The sequence below is a fragment of the Asterias rubens genome, chromosome 21 (assembly GCF_902459465.1).
Source record: "Asterias rubens chromosome 21, eAstRub1.3, whole genome shotgun sequence".
NCBI classification, from domain to species: domain Eukaryota; kingdom Metazoa; phylum Echinodermata; class Asteroidea; order Forcipulatida; family Asteriidae; genus Asterias; species Asterias rubens.
The window spans coordinates 6,416,684-6,434,795 of NC_047082.1; the positions used below are offsets into that span (position 1 = coordinate 6,416,684).

General features: G+C 37.4%; 1 protein-coding gene and 1 long non-coding RNA gene across 2 annotated transcripts in view; one reads left to right on the forward strand and one right to left on the reverse strand.

Annotated features, from left to right (window-relative positions):
* The window catches only part of LOC117304833 (scavenger receptor cysteine-rich domain superfamily protein-like), a 46,030-nt gene that overhangs the window by 16,779 nt on the left and 11,139 nt on the right, over positions 1 to 18,112 (forward strand). The window contains exons 3-11 of the mRNA XM_033789448.1: positions 3,010 to 3,221; positions 9,905 to 10,034; positions 10,620 to 10,934; positions 12,322 to 12,633; positions 12,981 to 13,298; positions 13,711 to 14,019; positions 16,206 to 16,508; positions 16,976 to 17,118; positions 17,617 to 17,782. Of these exons, the coding sequence (XP_033645339.1) occupies positions 3,010 to 3,221; positions 9,905 to 10,034; positions 10,620 to 10,934; positions 12,322 to 12,633; positions 12,981 to 13,298; positions 13,711 to 14,019; positions 16,206 to 16,508; positions 16,976 to 17,118; positions 17,617 to 17,782 (2,208 nt within the window). The remainder of the gene's footprint in view (positions 1 to 3,009; positions 3,222 to 9,904; positions 10,035 to 10,619; positions 10,935 to 12,321; positions 12,634 to 12,980; positions 13,299 to 13,710; positions 14,020 to 16,205; positions 16,509 to 16,975; positions 17,119 to 17,616; positions 17,783 to 18,112) is intronic.
* On the reverse strand, positions 5,184 to 8,490 carry LOC117304834. Its single transcript, XR_004520619.1, has 4 exons — positions 8,380 to 8,490; positions 7,917 to 8,026; positions 7,512 to 7,580; positions 5,184 to 6,356 (listed from the first exon to the last, which is right to left on the reverse strand). It is a non-coding gene; the product is annotated as an uncharacterized LOC117304834 (long non-coding RNA).

The window sequence follows — 18,112 nt, forward strand, 5'->3', positions numbered from 1 at the left end:
AAGGCCCACAATTCGTGTATCACAACTTATATATAACATAACAAACCTGTGAAAATTTAGGCTCAATCAGTCATCGGAGTCGGGTGAAAATAACGGGAAAACCCACCCTTGTTTATTCTGCACGTTTCGCCGTGTCATGACATGTGTTTAAAATAAATCCGTAAATCTCGATATCGAGAATTGATATTGTTTTAAAGGAACACGTTGCCTTGGATCGGACGAGTTGGTCTATAAAAAAAGCGTTTGAAACCGTTTGTTATGAAATGTATATGGTTGGAAAGATGTTTTAAAAGTAGAATGATTCACACAAGTATCACTCAAAATTGCACGGTTTTCGTTTTACGTCGCGAATTAACACGGTCGGCCATTTATGGGAGTGTTAGTCGACGAGGTAAAACGAAAACCACGCAATTTTGAGGCATATTTATGTAGATCATTGTATTCTACTTTTACAACATCTTTCTAACCATATCAATTTTATAACAAACGGTTACAAACGCTTTTCAAAGACCAACTGGACCGATCCAAGGCAACGTGTTCCTTTAATGTTTTCTCAAAAAGTAAAGCATTTTATTGAATAATATTTCAAGAGAAGTCTTTCACCATTACCTTCTGTAAACCCTGAAAGTTACTTGTAAATCTGTGAACTTTTAATTTTGTTTCTGTTCCAAAAGTGTCCAATGGCTTTAAGCAGGTCTCAGATAAATCAAATTTAATGTTAACCAGTATTTTTTAAATTAAATCAAAATGCTTAATATATCATACACAAACATGGTAAGTGAGTAAACTCCCTCGTTTGCAAAGATACTTCTTTCAATATCATTTTAAAATAACAGGAATTTAACTGAAACAGCTTAAATTTGTTAATCAAAGTTATGTCAGAAACATCTTAATGGGTGGCTGCATTTTTTTTATTTTTTTATTTATACGATTAAACATGACTTTTTAAACCTGAAATATTTATTTTTATTTTTTATTAAATGCGCAAGTATTTTTAAAATGGTTTTCAAGAGATTAGGGGAACCCACCCCGCCCCTAAAAGGGAGCCTTCATTTGCATAAACGTGACGTCATGTCGGTAACCCGAGCCGCCGGGCCCCCTGGCTGTGTGCACATTGTTGGTACATAGGCGCGTGTAGTTAGGGACCAGACTCTTTTTGCCGACGATATGTTTGAATTCCCGACGTGACGTCGATCGTAGGGGGGCGATAACAATCCACAAAAGGGGGGGGGGGGCATGACTTATTCGCTAATTACGCAAGTCAGATATGTCGGGAATAAACACAACACATTCGATTGATGTTCAATACATATATCAGAAATAAATGACAGCAAAATTAACTGTTTTATTTGAATTCACTGCAGCATCCCTTTAAACTAGAGGCTTGTACGGTAGGTCACTTTTTTTATCCTTTTGGGTTTTGTTGTAGACCGAGCAAGTCGGCTACAATATCATCCGTGTCATAGTCACTTTCTTTCACTTGACTAAATTAACTGTGACGCAGGAAAACAAATATTTTTTCTGCTGCCACTTTCGCTCCCATGATGCCACTGTCAAAGGTACAAGCTATTTCCTAAATGTTGGTCTTCGTCCATGTACCATGTTCACGCACCACCGGTGGTATTCACTGGTGGAGTGAAAAAGCTTACGTAATACATACAAACAATTGACTTAAAAATTCAACAATATCGCGCCATTCGTGCAAAATAATGGAGCGATTTTAACAACAGCATGACGTCACAGGTATGGGTTAAGTCGTATAATGCCCTCGGTGAACGCGCCATACGAGCGTACGAGCGGCGAGGGGCAAAGCTATAATAGCAGAATCGTTCTCAAATTTACAGTTTATATGAATAGGAATCAAAGTGGGTGAATCGGTTTTAAACTAGTGGTTAAAACCTGCCGAGGCATGGTTCTTGATAATTTTAACTTGACGAAACCCGTGGCCTGGTTCTTGATATGCCCTAATTTTACCGAGACGAAGTCGAGGTAAAATTATCAAGAACAATGCCTCGGCGAATTTAAACCTAACTAGTTTAAAACGATTCCCTTACTCAATTTCTAAAGTTTGCTTTTTTATTTATTACCATATCCAATGGGTGAAGTTATAAAATCATCACAATGCAAGTTCCTGCGAGGTGCCTATGTGAGTATTGACGGTCGTAACCAATAACAGTTCGGTCAATGACCATCAGTAATCAACCAATACAACTGCAAGTTTAGCCAAAACAGCTGTTGGCTACACCGCGAAAACTCGCCCCTAGATTAGGGTCCAGGTACATCTGTACGGATCCCGACATCCGCTTATGGAGGCTGGTGTATCTGGCGTAATTCAAGAGCCTAGAAATTTGACGTCAAATGTTCAGGCTAATAACGACGTGGCCTTTCACAGCCATGTTGCCAGATGTACCTTTGACCTCACATTAATTTTAACATGGAGATTCGCAGTCAATTCACATAACATGTATAACAACACTACTATACATAGTACATGATAAACACAACATTATGTAGACAATTGGGAAGTGCAAGATGACACAAACTACAACTCAGATATGGAAAGCTTTTGTCACGGCACGTTTTATCAAACGAAATCATTTTATCGTTGAATGCTCTATATTCCGACATCCCTATATTCCGACACCCTATATAATATTCCGACAAGCGACAACCCGAACACCCATGTTCCGACACTACTATGTTCCGCACCCCTATGTTCCGACACCCCTATGTTCCGACAACCTGCACCAACATTTTGGTGTAAGCCATTTTTGCAAGACTAGTCCCTCAGAGTTCTTGAGATTCGCAGTTAAATTTGAGTACATGTACATGTGAAACAAAGGCAACACTTTCCCTTATCTTCACAGAAAAGGACATGGGACCAGTCAAGTGAATGTACATGTAGCTGTTCATAACATTTTGGGTGGGTGTAGTGGGTTGGCTTTCCGGAGTGGGAAAATGTAAACAATAACAATGCTATCGTCTTGTTTCTTTTTCTTTGTCCCATAGTTCTTTCAGCTCCTGATGATAATCCAAGTGAAGGGGATTTGAAGTTAGTTGATGGCCCATCGTCCTCAGAGGGTCGTGTAGAGGTCTACTACGGTGGTAATTGGGGGACAGTTTGTGACGATGGATGGGATATAGTAGATGCACAAGTGGTTTGTAGACAACTTGGGTTTGCGTCTGCAAATACAACGAAATGCTGTGCTGCTTATGGTCCGGTGAGTTTGCCTCCAACACCCAACCTAAGATACAATGTTGGGTTAATTAACAAGCCCGTGGTGTACCGTGTGTCTCAAAAAAAAACTATACACCTTTTAAAGGCCGGGTACAGGTCTGGTTTTTACTAACAAAACAGTTGCTGGCAGTGTAAGCACTTAATGTAAGCCACCATATACATAAACTGACAAACCTGTAGAAGTTTGAGATCGATCAGCCATCTGGGTCCCGAGAAAATAGTGAAAAACCGATTACACATTTTGCATGAAATCATTGAATAGCCACGCACGGTCCAGGCTTGCAAATTTCCCTGTATAGATTTTTGAATATCGCCCTCATGCGTCTCAGCGCCGTTGGTACACTCATTCCCATTCAGGCTTTAGGGCGGAGGTGGCCGGCCGTTTGCGGTCGTCTACTGAAAGGCCACTGAAGGGTCATCCGCATATAATGAGCTCTTTCACGTACGGCCATGCAACTGCACGTCGTGTGTGTGTGTGGAAATGTGTATGTATTGCAAACTGCGTGTAGGTGTACGTGTATAGACCATGTTACCCTTGTACAGTCAGTCGGATGCATGACCGTTATCAATAAATAATAAGCTTGGAGAACATGTTTTCAAAAATTCATTTCGGGAAAATAAAACACTGTAACGAAAAAAAAACATCACACAACGAAGCGATAATGTTTTATTGTACCTAGAAAATTAATAACACGATTTTTTGTGTTAAAAATACAGAAATATGAGACCAAAAACATCACGGATTTTGTGCAGAAATAAGGGTCTCCGTAAGTCGTTTTTATAATATTTAAAACACAGCTATTCGCTGCGTATCTTATGAGCTTCTGCTTGGAGGACACGTTTTCAAAAATTCATTTCGGGAAAATTAAACACTAACGAAAAAAAACATCACACAACGAAGCGATAATGTTTTATTGTACCTAGAAAATTAATAACACGATTTTTTGTGTTAAAAATACAGAAATATGAGACCAAAAACATCACGGATTTTGTGCAGAAATAAGGGTCTCCGTAAGTCGTTTTTATAATATTTAAAACACAGCTATTCGCTGCGTATCTTATGAGCTTCTGCTTGGAGGACACGTTTTCAAAAATTCATTTCGGGAAAATTAAACACTGTAACGAAAAAAAACATCACACAACGAAGCGATAATGTTTTATTGTACCTAGAAAATTAATAACACGATTTTTTGTGCTAAAAATACAGAAATATGAGACCAAAAGCATCACGGATTTTGAGAAGAAATAAGGGTCTCCGTAAAAGTCATTTTCATAATATTTAACTAAATTGGGCAGAATAATTTTCCTTAATGAGTGTTAGATACACTATTCATCTAGTATTTTACTATGTTCGTTTTTCCTAAGGAAACCCAAAACAGTCAAAAACCTTTACAGAATATGTCTTCGTCAGCGTAATCGTTTGAATCAAAATGTCCAGCATGGCTAAAAAATGAGAGCCCGATTGTGATTGGTCAGACTGTACTACGTTGCCTTCTTGACTAATCAGCTGCTGCGTAAGAAAACGCTAGGCAAGTTGATTGTGTGCGGCTTCCTACTTACTACGAGAAATCTGAAAGCTGTGTTTGGTAAACAGTGAGGTACCAGACTATTTAGCGTCTCGTGGTTTCGTTGTGAAGAAAAACTTGTACCCCATTGCCAGTCAGCTACTGGGAAAACAGTTTTGTTTTTCTTACATTTGGTCTCACAAACTTTTCACTTTAACTTTTCACTCAACAAATAACAATTTTAAAGCATTTTTCAGATGCTAAAAAAATCTCATTGGTTTATACTCTTATTTCAGATGCACTATTTTCTTGTAAGGCATCACCGTCACGAGCCCAATCCCACATATTCATTTATTTATTTATTTATTTGCACCTCTTGTGGGGGTTCAGTAGTCAAATTAATAGTTTTTAATACCAACAAAATGAAAACTCTGTCACACTTTTTCCTGTTTTATGGAAACATTTATTTGTTTTCGGTTTCTTCTTTCAGCAGCATGAATGTCTCACACAGTTACCAACATTTCCATGTACACACAATTATATAAAACAGAAAAAATACAATTATATAAAAGATTTACACACAAGTATTGTGGCAGTACAATTAAAAGTAATTGCAGGGACACCCAAGTAATTAGGAGACCTGTTAATTACCCAAGTTAAAATACTTTCCACTTGATACTTATTTTCTTGCTTTTTGTAGTATCACATCCAACTTGTAATACAACTGTTAGGACATTTTGGAATGTTTAGTATTGCATAAAATAAGTTAAATATTAATAATGAAAACCCTGTAAAGCAATCATATGAACATTGCTTTTTACCTTCAAGGTACATTTTTGTATTACACAGAATCGGTAAGGATACAAAAATGTTGCTTTATTTCAGTTTTGACAATGAAATTCATACCAGAGACATTCTTTTCTGTGAAAAACTTCCCTCTGAAATTAAGTCATGTTCGACAAAACTGAATCTGAAAACCTCAAGAAAAAAGAAAAAAGGCATTAGCTGATCCCATCACATTCACTACTACTATTTTGTCAGCTCTACCAATCCTGTATAGTACCTTAAACACAAAAATCAGACACCTAAGTCCATGTACCTTGCTATAATAAATAACAAATAACATTAAGGGACACAGATTGGTTTTTGTCTATGTGACAGCCAAACCAAATTTTAAAAAATATCACCATAATATGTTCACATAAACATAGAGTTCATCAATGTTTAGCGCTACCAACCACAAATCTGGCAACAGCGGAACGATTCATACATGAATCAAATTGTTTCTCAGCTTCACATATTTTCTGATGACCAATTGTCCAAACCATATCATTTCGAAAATAATCTTTTCTCAAAACTATCAACAGCTGCAGTGTTTCCTACAAAGTATCAAGTAACTTTTTTATGGTCATTATTTGTTGAAGTATTTACATATCTATGACACTACATTTCAAGGAAAATTTTTCCGATTTTGCAAGAAATATGTTGCTCCTGGCTGGGTTACAACATCAGGAAGAAACCAGTCACTGTTTAAGTTCCTCGGCAAGTACCTCGTGAAGGAATCGCCCAATACTTTAACTTGAAAAAACGGTAGGTCATCAAGAGTGCTAGGCCTGAAATTGGAGGGAAATAGAAACAATAAGATAAATTTTCATTTTACTAAACTGTTGTTTTAACCAAGCCACATTAGAAAAAAGAAAAAACTAACCTTTTCTCCCCAACCAAACTTACCATGATTCAATTTTCTTCAAACAAATTTACAATACAAAATAAGCATGACCGGGGCCTAATTTCATGGCTCTGCTTACCGCAGTATTTTGTGCTTGCGATCACCATTACTTCACTTACTGTGCAAGCGCAGAATTTTTGCGCTAGCGGTGTAAGCGAATAATGACTAGTATTTTAGTAACGTCGAGTACACGCGTGCACATGCAAAAATTCACTGTTAACCTGTTAAATACGCTTGACATACGCGCAGAATTCCCTGCTTAAGTAAGCGCTGACTCTTTGCTTACGTTACGGTAAGCAGAGCCATGAAATTGGGCCCAGATACGAGCCAAAAATTTCATAAAATCTAAGTAAACTACTGTCTGATCTGATAAAACTGAACGCTGAAATTTACTTGCATTTTTACACATCAATTTCAATAAAAAAGAAAACAAAGAAGGCTTAATCAGATTGGAGTACCTCGAGGTGAATTACTGAAACAAACTCTGACTAAAAAGGCTTTAAGTAGTGACATCTTTCATCATAAGACTGCGGCAAAACAAAACAAAAATCAGTTACATGTATGTTTTCTTTTTTATTTATTTGTTTTCACCTAAAAAAGCTACTTTCAACATGCATAAATTGTTTAAAGTGCACAAAACATTGTTCTACCTAAAGTATTGTAAAGCCCGGTTCATACTTCCTGGGAATGCGAATGCGAAGCGAATGTTGACGTCACAAATTCGCAACAAATATTCGCGGAAGTTGGCCTGTGCTCGACTCTTGCAAATATTCGCAGCGAAAACGGAGTTGTGACGTCAAATTCACGCCATAGTCGCTTCGCTTTCGCATTCGTAGGAAGTTTAACGTACTCTAGCACTAGCAGGATGGCTGTTAGAAAAAGGTCAAGATTAATTTCAACTGAAAAATGTCAGCCATTTTTTGTTTTTAGGTGGCCACTTTAGGAAGAAATAAAACTATTTTAAAAATTGCAAAGATTAATTTATTAGTCAATTTTATTATCTTTGCAATGCAAAAACAGAGAAGCATACTGAACTTACAATCCAGAGGAAATCGAGTCACTGTCTTCAAAGAATTCATCTTAACCGTTGGTAGTTCCCACAGGGTTGCTGAAAAAGAGAAAGCCACACCAATAAATTTCTTTAAAAAACTTTTTTTATAGTCTCGTCTTGTCATGTTAGATGCCTTGCAAATAAACTGCATTTACTCTGCCACATAACTATCTTTTGTTTTCCTTTTGTGATTGAGCTTTCACCTCAACCATCACATAACCTTTTAAAATAAATCAACACCTTTGAGTTTGACTTGTGTTTGATGAACCACCCTCGATAACCAATTAAAAAACTGGTTTCATCCATTTGATAGAGAAAATGTTTATCACAACTTGTTTTTTTGATACAAACATTACTTATCTTGGAAAGTCTAACACAAATCTGATAACTTACATTTTAATTAAAACAGAGGGAAGGGTTTGTTGTTCATGGAACTCCTTATCCACAGGTGTTGAAACAGCATGGTAGAGTAGGCCTATCTAGATGCACTGCCACCACTAGGACTAAAATGTAGGAATAAAAAAATAGCTTATTTTCAGTGACTGACTGAACAAATTCACAGAGACAGAGGCCAGTCTCAGTTTTTGTCTGGCTTTTTTTTCAAGGCCCTAAAATTTTAACAAGGTGAAAGAGAAATAATTTCGTAAAACTGTCAAAATCATGAGTTCACAGAGATTTCAGAGTGCTTTTGACGTAGCTAAACTGTGACCAACGATACTATTATTAGTGGTATCGTTGGAATGCCACACGAAGATTTTCCGATTTGACGGTGAAGATTTTCTTATTGAAAAAAAAAAAAAAAATCAGATGATGAAATGACAAGTTTGTTGGATTCTAAATTAAACAAAATACTCACTTCATTGGGCTTGAACTGGCCATAGTGCTGGTCTCAGGCATGACTTAGCTTACGTGTGTGTGTTCGTGCGTGTGTCTAGAGCAGCAACGTGGCCAACTCATCGACGTGAATAACACTACAACCTCAAATGCTTGGCTCATCTCCACGGAGGGTTAATTTGGTGCGCTTTGCGCGGCGAGATCGATCATCCTTGAGAACGACGTTTGCTGCGAACCAGTAACCGACCGTTCGCGAATTATTTACGCGTGCCGAATTGAGAAAACAAAATAACTATTATTGGTCGTGTGAGGGCAGTATCTACGAAATTGATTCAAAAAATTAATAAAACGCTACCGGAGCGATAAAGTCCGATCGGAAAATTACTTTTCTTTCTTTCTCATCAAATATGGCATTATGGACGGAAATATTTCAAGGGATGTTTTCTACTATCATTATCATTAGACCGTGTAAGTATTATGTAAATCTGTGATCTTAGGAATTTTTTACGAGGTTTTTTCTTACCAATTCTGTACCCCCCCTTTAAAAAGACTGCCGAATAAAAAGTAAATGATTCTGTAGGGAAAGGTTTAGGTGTACGGATAGCTTATGGACTGAACTTTGATATGGCACCAATAACTGCGAAAATATTTTTTGATTGGGTGAGCACTGCTCACTTTTGTGAAGGTTATAAATATTAGCGTGCACAGGAATTAGCCTTCCCTTTGTGAGAGGTAGTCCTTTGTAGCTTACAAGACGTCGGCTACTTCAGGTCAATGGGTAACCTGAAGAATAAATAGCCAACATCTTTGACATTCCTTCTTTCAACAACCCGTATTTGAATAATCAATTTACTTAATTCCCGTCTGGTTATTAAGATAACTGAAATATGGGGGTGAATGTTTTTATTCAAAGTGACAGATCAGTAAAAAAAAAAAGTTTGTAACATGGAAATTGCATGCAACATGTAGGGGGCCTACCATCACCCCATCCTGACTCCTATGAACACACCACTGAGAAAGTTAAAATACTAAAAGAAAAAAAATGCAATTCCTGTTTACTCATGCATAAAACAAATGGTTTAATAAACCATAATATAATTCATTCAGCAAACACAAACTGAGTGCAATTGATCATCATATCACCATCAATTTTGTAAGCTCACAAAAGGCTAATTCCTGCGCAGCCTAATTTTCATAACCTCACATAAGTGACCAGTGCTCGCCCAGGCATACATTATTTTCGCAGTTTTTGGTGTCATATGAAAGTTGAGACCATTAGCTATCCATACATCCAAACCGTTTCCCCCAGAATCGTATATTTTTCCTTCTGCAGCCATTTCAAAAGTGTATAGTCTTTTTGAGACACCCTATAAGTGGAACCAGTTTTTGTTTTGTGTTATCGCATTTTTTTTGTGTGTGTGTTTGTTTGTTTGTACTATTGGTCTTACTTTACAAGTCCAATTTGTGATTTCTAATAAACAATGAATTTTACCAGAAAGGCCCCTCCATATTGTTTGTTTCTTGTTTGTCTCTCCCTCTATCTGTAGGGTACTGGTGCAATAACATTGGATGACATAGCTTGCCTTGGAAGTGAAGATAGATTAGTAGATTGTCCCAATAGAGGATTGAGCCAACATAATTGTGCACATACTGAGGATGCTGGTGTAGTTTGCAATGGTAGGTAGTTCGAATCTAGTAATACACAATTTGTTATTAATGCATATAGGTAAAAGTTACCCATTCCAAAATACTGAAGTGCAAATATAGTTCGAAGTGTCTCAGGCTCTTGACAAAATAAGGCGGTAACTCATTAAATTCTCTGTCCCATATAATTAACAAATATTTGTCTTTCTGCTATAAGTTTAGATAAATCTATTATTTGGAAAAGGGAAATTGGAACACTGTACTTGTGATCAGACTGATAATAGAAATACCCATCCCGAATTCAGAGTCTGAAACTTACCATTACAAGACAGACACTATTTCAACAATCTCTTAAATCATCTTCCTTGCTTAAATTCCTTGATCCACCAACAAAAATTAGTGCTCCCCTAAATATTTGCATTACATTGACAATTTTAACCTTTTTAAAAAGGGGAAAATATATAGTAGATAGTCGATCACATCTGATCATATTTTTAGTAAAAACATTATAGTTAACCAAACAATTGAAACAGTTCAGAGTACAGATGTGAAGTGCCAAAACTTAATACATTTTCTGGCTGAATACTTTTATCTACCTTGTATCCTTTTGTTTCTCAGGTAAGGTAAGGCTTGCTGGTAGTACCCATCCACTTGAAGGTCGGCTGGAAATCTTTCACGATGGAGAATGGGGTATTGTCTGTGATAATGGCTGGGACAAGAAGGATGCCAATGTGGTTTGCAAACAGCTTGGTTACCCAGCAGCAAATGCCTCCAAGAGCGGCTCATTCTTCGGAGAAAGCTCTGGACAGTTTATGCTGGATGAGGTGTCATGTCAAGGGAATGAAAAAGGGGTGGAAATGTGTGAGCATGGACCATGGAAGAATGCTAGTGACAGCTGCAACCCCAGCAAAAATGCAGGAGTCATTTGCACAAGTGGGTTTCTATTTTCAGATTGCATTGTACAGACCTATAATAAATTAAAAAATCTTGATATGCTTTTATTGAAACTTTTGTGAAGATCAGTCTTCTCACTTGGTGTTTCTCAACAATATGCATAAATAACAAGCCTGTGAAAATTTAAACTCAATTGGTCGCCATGTTGCGAGAGAACAACGGAAGAAAAAGCATCCCTCTCGCACTAGTTTTGTGCTTTCAGATGCCTTGAATTTGAGACCTCAGCTGAGGTCTAAAATTCAATTCAAATATTTTAGTGAAAATTTACTTCTTTTTGAAAAAAAATCTTACTTCAGAGGGCCGGGAACTGTTTCTCACAAAGTTTTATACTATCAACAGCTCTCCATTGCTCGTTAACAAGTCAGTTTTGATGCTAACAATTATTTTGAGTAATTACCAATAGTGTCAAATGCCTTTAAAGAAACTGGACACTAATGGTAATTGTCAAAGGCCAGTCTTCTTACTTGCTGTACCTCAACATATGCATAAAATAACAAACCTGTGGAAATTGGAGCTCAATCGGTCATCGAAATTGTGAGATATAAATGAAACAAAAAACACCCTTGTCACACAAAGTTGTGTGCTTTCAGATGCTTGATTTCGAGACCTCAAAACCTAAATCTGAGGTCTCGAAATCAAACTCGTGGAAATATACTTGTATCATGAAAACTACGTTACTTCAGAGGGAGCCGTTTCTCACAATGTTTTATACTATCAACCTCTATACTATCAACCTCTCCCCATTACTCGTTACCAAGTAAGGTTTTATGCTAATATCTATTTTGAGTAATTACCAATGGTTTCCATTGCCTTTAAACATCGCCAATATCTTTTCAAATATTTGCGATGTTGCAAAATACCATAACCCACAAAATCATTAAGCGCAAGTGAGTCACTACACAACTGAGTGTGAGGAGCAGTAACCAACTAATGACAAAACACAATTTGTGGACAATTAAGTACAACATGTTTTGAACAAGATGCTACAGTTACACAGAGTGCAATGTCTTTAAGATACCAATGTACTAAATCAATGATCGACATTTAGTTTTAATTGATCAAAATTGCAGTGAAATCATAATAAAAAAATTAATGAGAATGTTTTTCAGACAAGGTCCAATTTATCCAAACATGTTTATTATATTTTGCATGATTTTTTTCTGTGAAATTATTTTTCACTTAACTTTAATTTTATTTACTTCCGGTGGTGCAGGTCAAGTTTTTGGTGACTGCAAGACCTTTATAGTTTAGGACTGTTTTATTACTTAAAAAGAACAGAGATATGAATGCAATACAAGATTTTCACCAAATAATCCAATCTTTTTTGACTCACAATCCTTTTTGTTTTCCTTGTGTGTGTGCGAAGGACCAATTCGTTTGACTGGTGGAAATGGACCACTAGAGGGGCGAGTTGAGATCATGAACAATGGTGAATGGGGGACCGTTTGTGATAACAACTGGGACTTTGATGATGCTGTGGTTGTCTGTAAACAGCTAGGAGGTTACGCAGCTCAAGAACAAACTGTTGGATCCCAGTTTGGTATAGCTGTAGGCCTTATACACATGAGTGATGTCAACTGTGTAGGAAATGAAGATACACTTGAACAGTGTCCCAACGCTGGATGGGGTGTGAGTGGTGGCTGTACTCATAACAATGATGCTGGTGTCATCTGTTCACGTAAGGCTCTATCTATATACCTGTAAAGCCTGGTTCATACTTCGCTCCATAAAGATTTTTTGCAGCAAAGCAAGCCTACATCTACCTATAATCAAACTTAATGTACGCAGAGCTTAAAATATTTCATGTGTAACAAGTTTCTGAACTGTCAATTTCAGTCTAGAGCCGTGCTTCAAGCTTGAACATAAAATTGGCTAATAATAAATGATTTCAGATGGAAAAAAACAGGCTGAATTTTTTGAGGAATTATAAAAATGCAAATTTTTCTAAGCTCATTCATTAGTATGGGATATTCCAATTTCTGATTGACTTTTAACAAATTAATATTAACCGATTTAAACTTGCAGCATCAGTGCGTCTTGTGGATGGAGATAAACACACAGAGGGAAGGGTTCAGGTGTTCTACAACAGCGAATGGAGAAACATCTGCCCAGACTCCTGGGATTCTAAAGATGCTGCAGTTATTTGCCGTCAGCTAGGTAACTACCCATTAGCAGATGAAGAGGATTGCTGTAAGACGTACGTACTAGGAGATGGTGATGGGGATATCTACCCATATCATGTGGATTGTACGGGGAATGAGACCAAGTTTGAAGACTGCCAGCATGGTGAATTGGGGCAGCCAGATTGCTCTCAGGGACAGGCTGCTGGGGCTAAATGCCAAGGTAAGTTAATACATGAAGACAGGATGCCAGATAGGTTGTGATCCTGCTGCTATCTTCACAATAAAACTATGATAAAGCATTTGAGAAACACTGGCATTGATATAGAGGTTTAACAAATAAGCAATCAGTTAATCTCCAAAGCAGTATTTAAGCAGCATCCAGCAACAAAGTCTAGCAGCATCTTGAGACGATCAGAGCCTATTGATTGAAAAGATGAATTGTCAACCATCGATTCTTCTCAGAATAAAGAAAAAAATCAAAAGAGATTTACCCATGGTACACGTGGTGCTAGTACTGTATGCCTCACATAATGTGTAACCCATTAATATAAGATAGTGACTTTTTTGTTTACATCAAGTGTAAAGTATTTGTTTGATTACTTTTTCTCTCTTATTTACTTTGTGTATAAAAGCCACTGTCAGACTTGATGGGGGTCCTACTACTCTTGAGGGCAATGTGATGGTTCTACATAACAACATTTGGGGTAGTGTATGTGATGACAACTGGGATATCAATGATGCTAAAGTAGTCTGTCGTCAGCTGGGTAACTATGAGGCAGTGTCTTCTACTTGCTGTGCTACATACGGCCAAAGCTCCAATGATATAATTCTAGATGATGTTAGCTGTGGTGGACAGGAGAGTAGGATTGAAGACTGCCACCATGCATCATGGATGACACATAACTGCGGAGGATCAGAGTCTGCTGGTGTTGTATGCAGAGGTAAGGATTTTCATGTTGGGCTTTTTAAGCCACTGTCATTTATGTTCTTTGGAGATTCTGAATGGTTGATGCGAAACTTGAGAACCTCTGAATAAACTTGTTTTTCCTCTCACTTTGTTTTTCCTCTCACTTTGTTTTGCATGCATTCTATACATGGGCACTGCATACACCCAACGTTAATTCCTGTCCAATTCTGCTTCGTCACACAGTTTAGTGGACCTCACATATTACAGGTTTCTTGCTGGGCATGCTTAAGAGGAAATATTTTTTGCTCTTTAACTTAATGGTGCTTTTAAAAAAACATTACATGCCCAAGACATGGAATCGTGAAAGGATTCTAACAGAGAACCAGTCTGGCTTTAGACCTATGCACTCCACACAAACTTGTCTTCTTAATGTTTCTGGTTACCTCCTGGAAAATATGAACTCAGGGTACCTCACGGGAGCAGTCTTTCTGGATCTAAAGAAAGCGTTTGACACTGTTCACCATGAACATCTTCTCAACAAGCTAAAAAATATTGGAGTGCAGGGTCTGGAGCTCGACTGGTTTTCATCTTATCTAAATGGTCGCAAACAAGTGACACAAATTGGTGAAAACTATTCCCCCTCTACTGTAGTGACTTCCGGTGTGCCTCAGGGTTCTCTGCTTGGGCCACTCCTTTTTACATTGTACATTAATGATTTTGCCAATATTCTTCCGATAGACTCTAAAATGTATTGTTATGCTGATGACACAGCTACTTTTACTCGTGCTAAATCTATTGGTCTTATTAACAGAGCCCTCAACGCAGATATGATTGAGGTTTCCAAGTGGCTGCAGACTAATTTTTTTACTCTCAATACAAGCAAAACTAAAAGTATGTTATTTGGTACTCAAGCTAAACTTCGCCGTATTGAAGAAAGTTTACATGTGAAGATCGGTTCCAATACCATTGACAATGTTGATCATTTTAAGTACTTAGGTGTCTGGCTAGATCAATCTTTATCTTGGAGTGTGCACATTGACAAAAATTACTAAGCATTTTAATAAACGTGTGGGGGTTCTCCGCAGGATAAGAAGTGTTCTTCCCAAGCATACTTTAAACCTGTTGTACAAAACTCTGATTCTCCCTCACTTTGATTATTGTGATGCTGTTTGGGGCAACTCAGCCAAAGTTTTTCTTTCCAAATATGATACAATCCAAAACAGTGCTGGTAAAGCTATATTTTTCCTCCCCCAGAGAACTTTCACACACACTATTTTATCTACTCTTGGCTTGGAGTCTTTAAGTGCCAGGAGAAATTGTCACTTAAACATTTTAGTATATAAAAGTCTTACTTCTACTCCCCCACTACTTAAAACCAACTCAGGTAAACGAACATTTTCTGCTCATGGGGTCAACTCATTCAACAGCTCCCCCTTGCACTGAAAAATCCCTTGCCCTGCACTGTAGAAAGTTTTAAAGTTCAATACAAAAATCTGATTTTATATATGGGGCTTGTGGTGTTTTTCCTGGCTGGACCAGAATTTTAATCATTGTCTTTATTGTATTTTGCTTGTTATAAAGTTGTAGTGCTGTTGAGTGTTGTGGTATAATTATCCATAGTCTTTATTTAAATTTGGCTGTTTTTCTGTTTTTAATATTAATTAATGTTTTTATAAACATATTTTTATATTAATACAATTTAAAAAATTTAATGTGTATATGTAGTTGCTGGGCATCTCTGAAAAACAGTGTTCCACTGAGAGGTTTCCCCAGGGTAAATAAGAAATAAATAAATAAATAAATAAAGGAAGGAATTCTCTCCTTTTCAAGTACTGACCACGCATACAGTTCAAGAAATAGTCATCCAGATTAAGTTGACTCTTTCGGTAAGCACTTCCTAGGACAATGAATGTCTTTATTATTAATACACATTTTTTATTCTGGTTGCCAAGCCGAGAACTCTGAGGAAAACAAATTTAATCACTATTCCAAGAACCTCATGGAGAGAAGACAAAAAAAGGAAGTTTAAGTTTTAGATGATTGAGGAAAAACCCCTATAGATTCATCCCAGGGAAAACCTGCACAGCCAGGTAGGGACTGAAAACCCAATCCACATTATTTCCCCAGTGGGATTCGAACCAGGGCCCTAGAGGTGGAAAGCCAACCTGACCAACCATAGAAGTGCAAAAACTTAATTGTTTCCTTTCTTTTCCAAAACAGAAATTCGCTTGGCTATTGATGATTCGTCCTCCAACCTTCCTAAGGGTCGAGTTGAGATTGTCCACAACGGGATTTGGGGCCGGATTTGCGGAACAAACTGGGATATTAATGATGCCAATGTTTTGTGTAGGCAACTATATAATAGTACAGCAGAGTCTATACATGCGTTTAAGAATGGTTCAGGGCCTATTCATCTATCTGACTTCAATTGCACAGGAACGGAAATGAATATATTAGAATGTCCGCACAAATCTTGGGGAAATTATCAGTGTGACGATGCTGATGCAGCTGTTGTTTGCAGAGGTATGTACAATATTTAGATGTAGCCAATAAAAATCAGTCACACCAAAGTGAGGCTGGAAGAAAAATAGCCATGTACAATAGCTTTCATTACGTCAAAAGCTCCATTAAAGAATTTCCGAATTTTGCCACATTATATATATATCCTTTGTTGGTGTATTTACTTGGGACATTAACACACTGGACACCTTTGGTAATTGTCAAAGACCAGCCTTTTACTTTAAATTCATTACTGGGAGTGAGGTCTCAAAATCAAATTTTTTAATGGAAAATTACTTCTTTTTCAAAAACTCCATGTATGTTACTTCAGAGGGAGCCATTTCGCACAATGATTTATACTATCAACAGCTCTCTATTGCTTGTCAAGTAAGCTTTTATGTTAACAATTAATTTGAGTAATTACCAAAGTTGTCCAGTGCCTTTGTTGTTATTGTAATTGAAGCATATTTTATATTGAATGTTGTCTTTAGGTGGATTAAGATTGGTAGGAGGGCGAACTGACCTAGAAGGACGAGTAGAGGTGTTCCATGATGGACAATGGGGTACAGTTTGTGATGATGGATGGGATGTCAATGATGCTAAAGTTGTCTGTACACAGCTTGGCAATTATGAGGTAAGGGTGCAATTTCATAGTTCTACTTACCATTAGCAAATAATCAGCATTTACGGAAGCAGGGAATTCTCTGCTTACGTCCAGCTTATGTTTTGGGTTAGCAGAGAGTTTTTGTTTGTGCGTGTGCATACTCCACACTACTAGGCATTCCCTGCTTACACAGCTAGCGCAGGTTACCAAAATACATGTAAGAACCCTTTTTGATGTGATAGGTTTTGTAGTTTGGAATGTTTGCACTGAACAACTTCTGTACCTTCAGTTTGGACTGTCAGATGATAATAATTCTTTCTTACCTTTATTTAAAACTCTGAACATGAGAAAAAAATTACTATGCAAACAAAAAAATAAACAGTTGAAATTCCAATAAGATGTCTTGTTCCTTGACTTTTGACCTCTTAAGGTTTCCTAAACGAAATTCTGAGAGTTTTCTGTACCATAAAGTTCATTGCACAATTGATGCATTGGGAATAATCTATGATTGTGATTTACTATGCACAGGTTCTTTCTGCAAAGTGTTGTGCCAACTTTGGTCAGGGAACAGGCCCCATTTTGGTTGATGGTTTAGCATGTAGTGGTACCGAGGAGTTACTTGAGGATTGTCGGCATGAGGGCTGGGGTAGCCATAATTGTCAACATTACGAGGATGCTGGAGTCGTCTGTACAGGTAGGTCTGATAACTCTTTTAGGCACGTACATGTCAGGGTTAATTTCTGTTTTTTTTTTTTTGGGGGGGGGGAGGGGGGCTAATGTTTTTTTCAGAGATATCGCCCAACACCACAAGGCCAGATGGCCACTTTACGGTGTATTACGGTATAAATGGTCTGAAACCAAAAGGACTGAAAAACTAGAGGATTGGAAGGAATTGTCATGTAGTGGATTTAAACCAATATGTTTGATGTACCATATGCATATTGAATACAAGAGGATTGGAGTCTGCTTTGGAAATATAACTTGCTTGGATATTCCTCTGCAAACCAATAAACGTCCTTTTTAC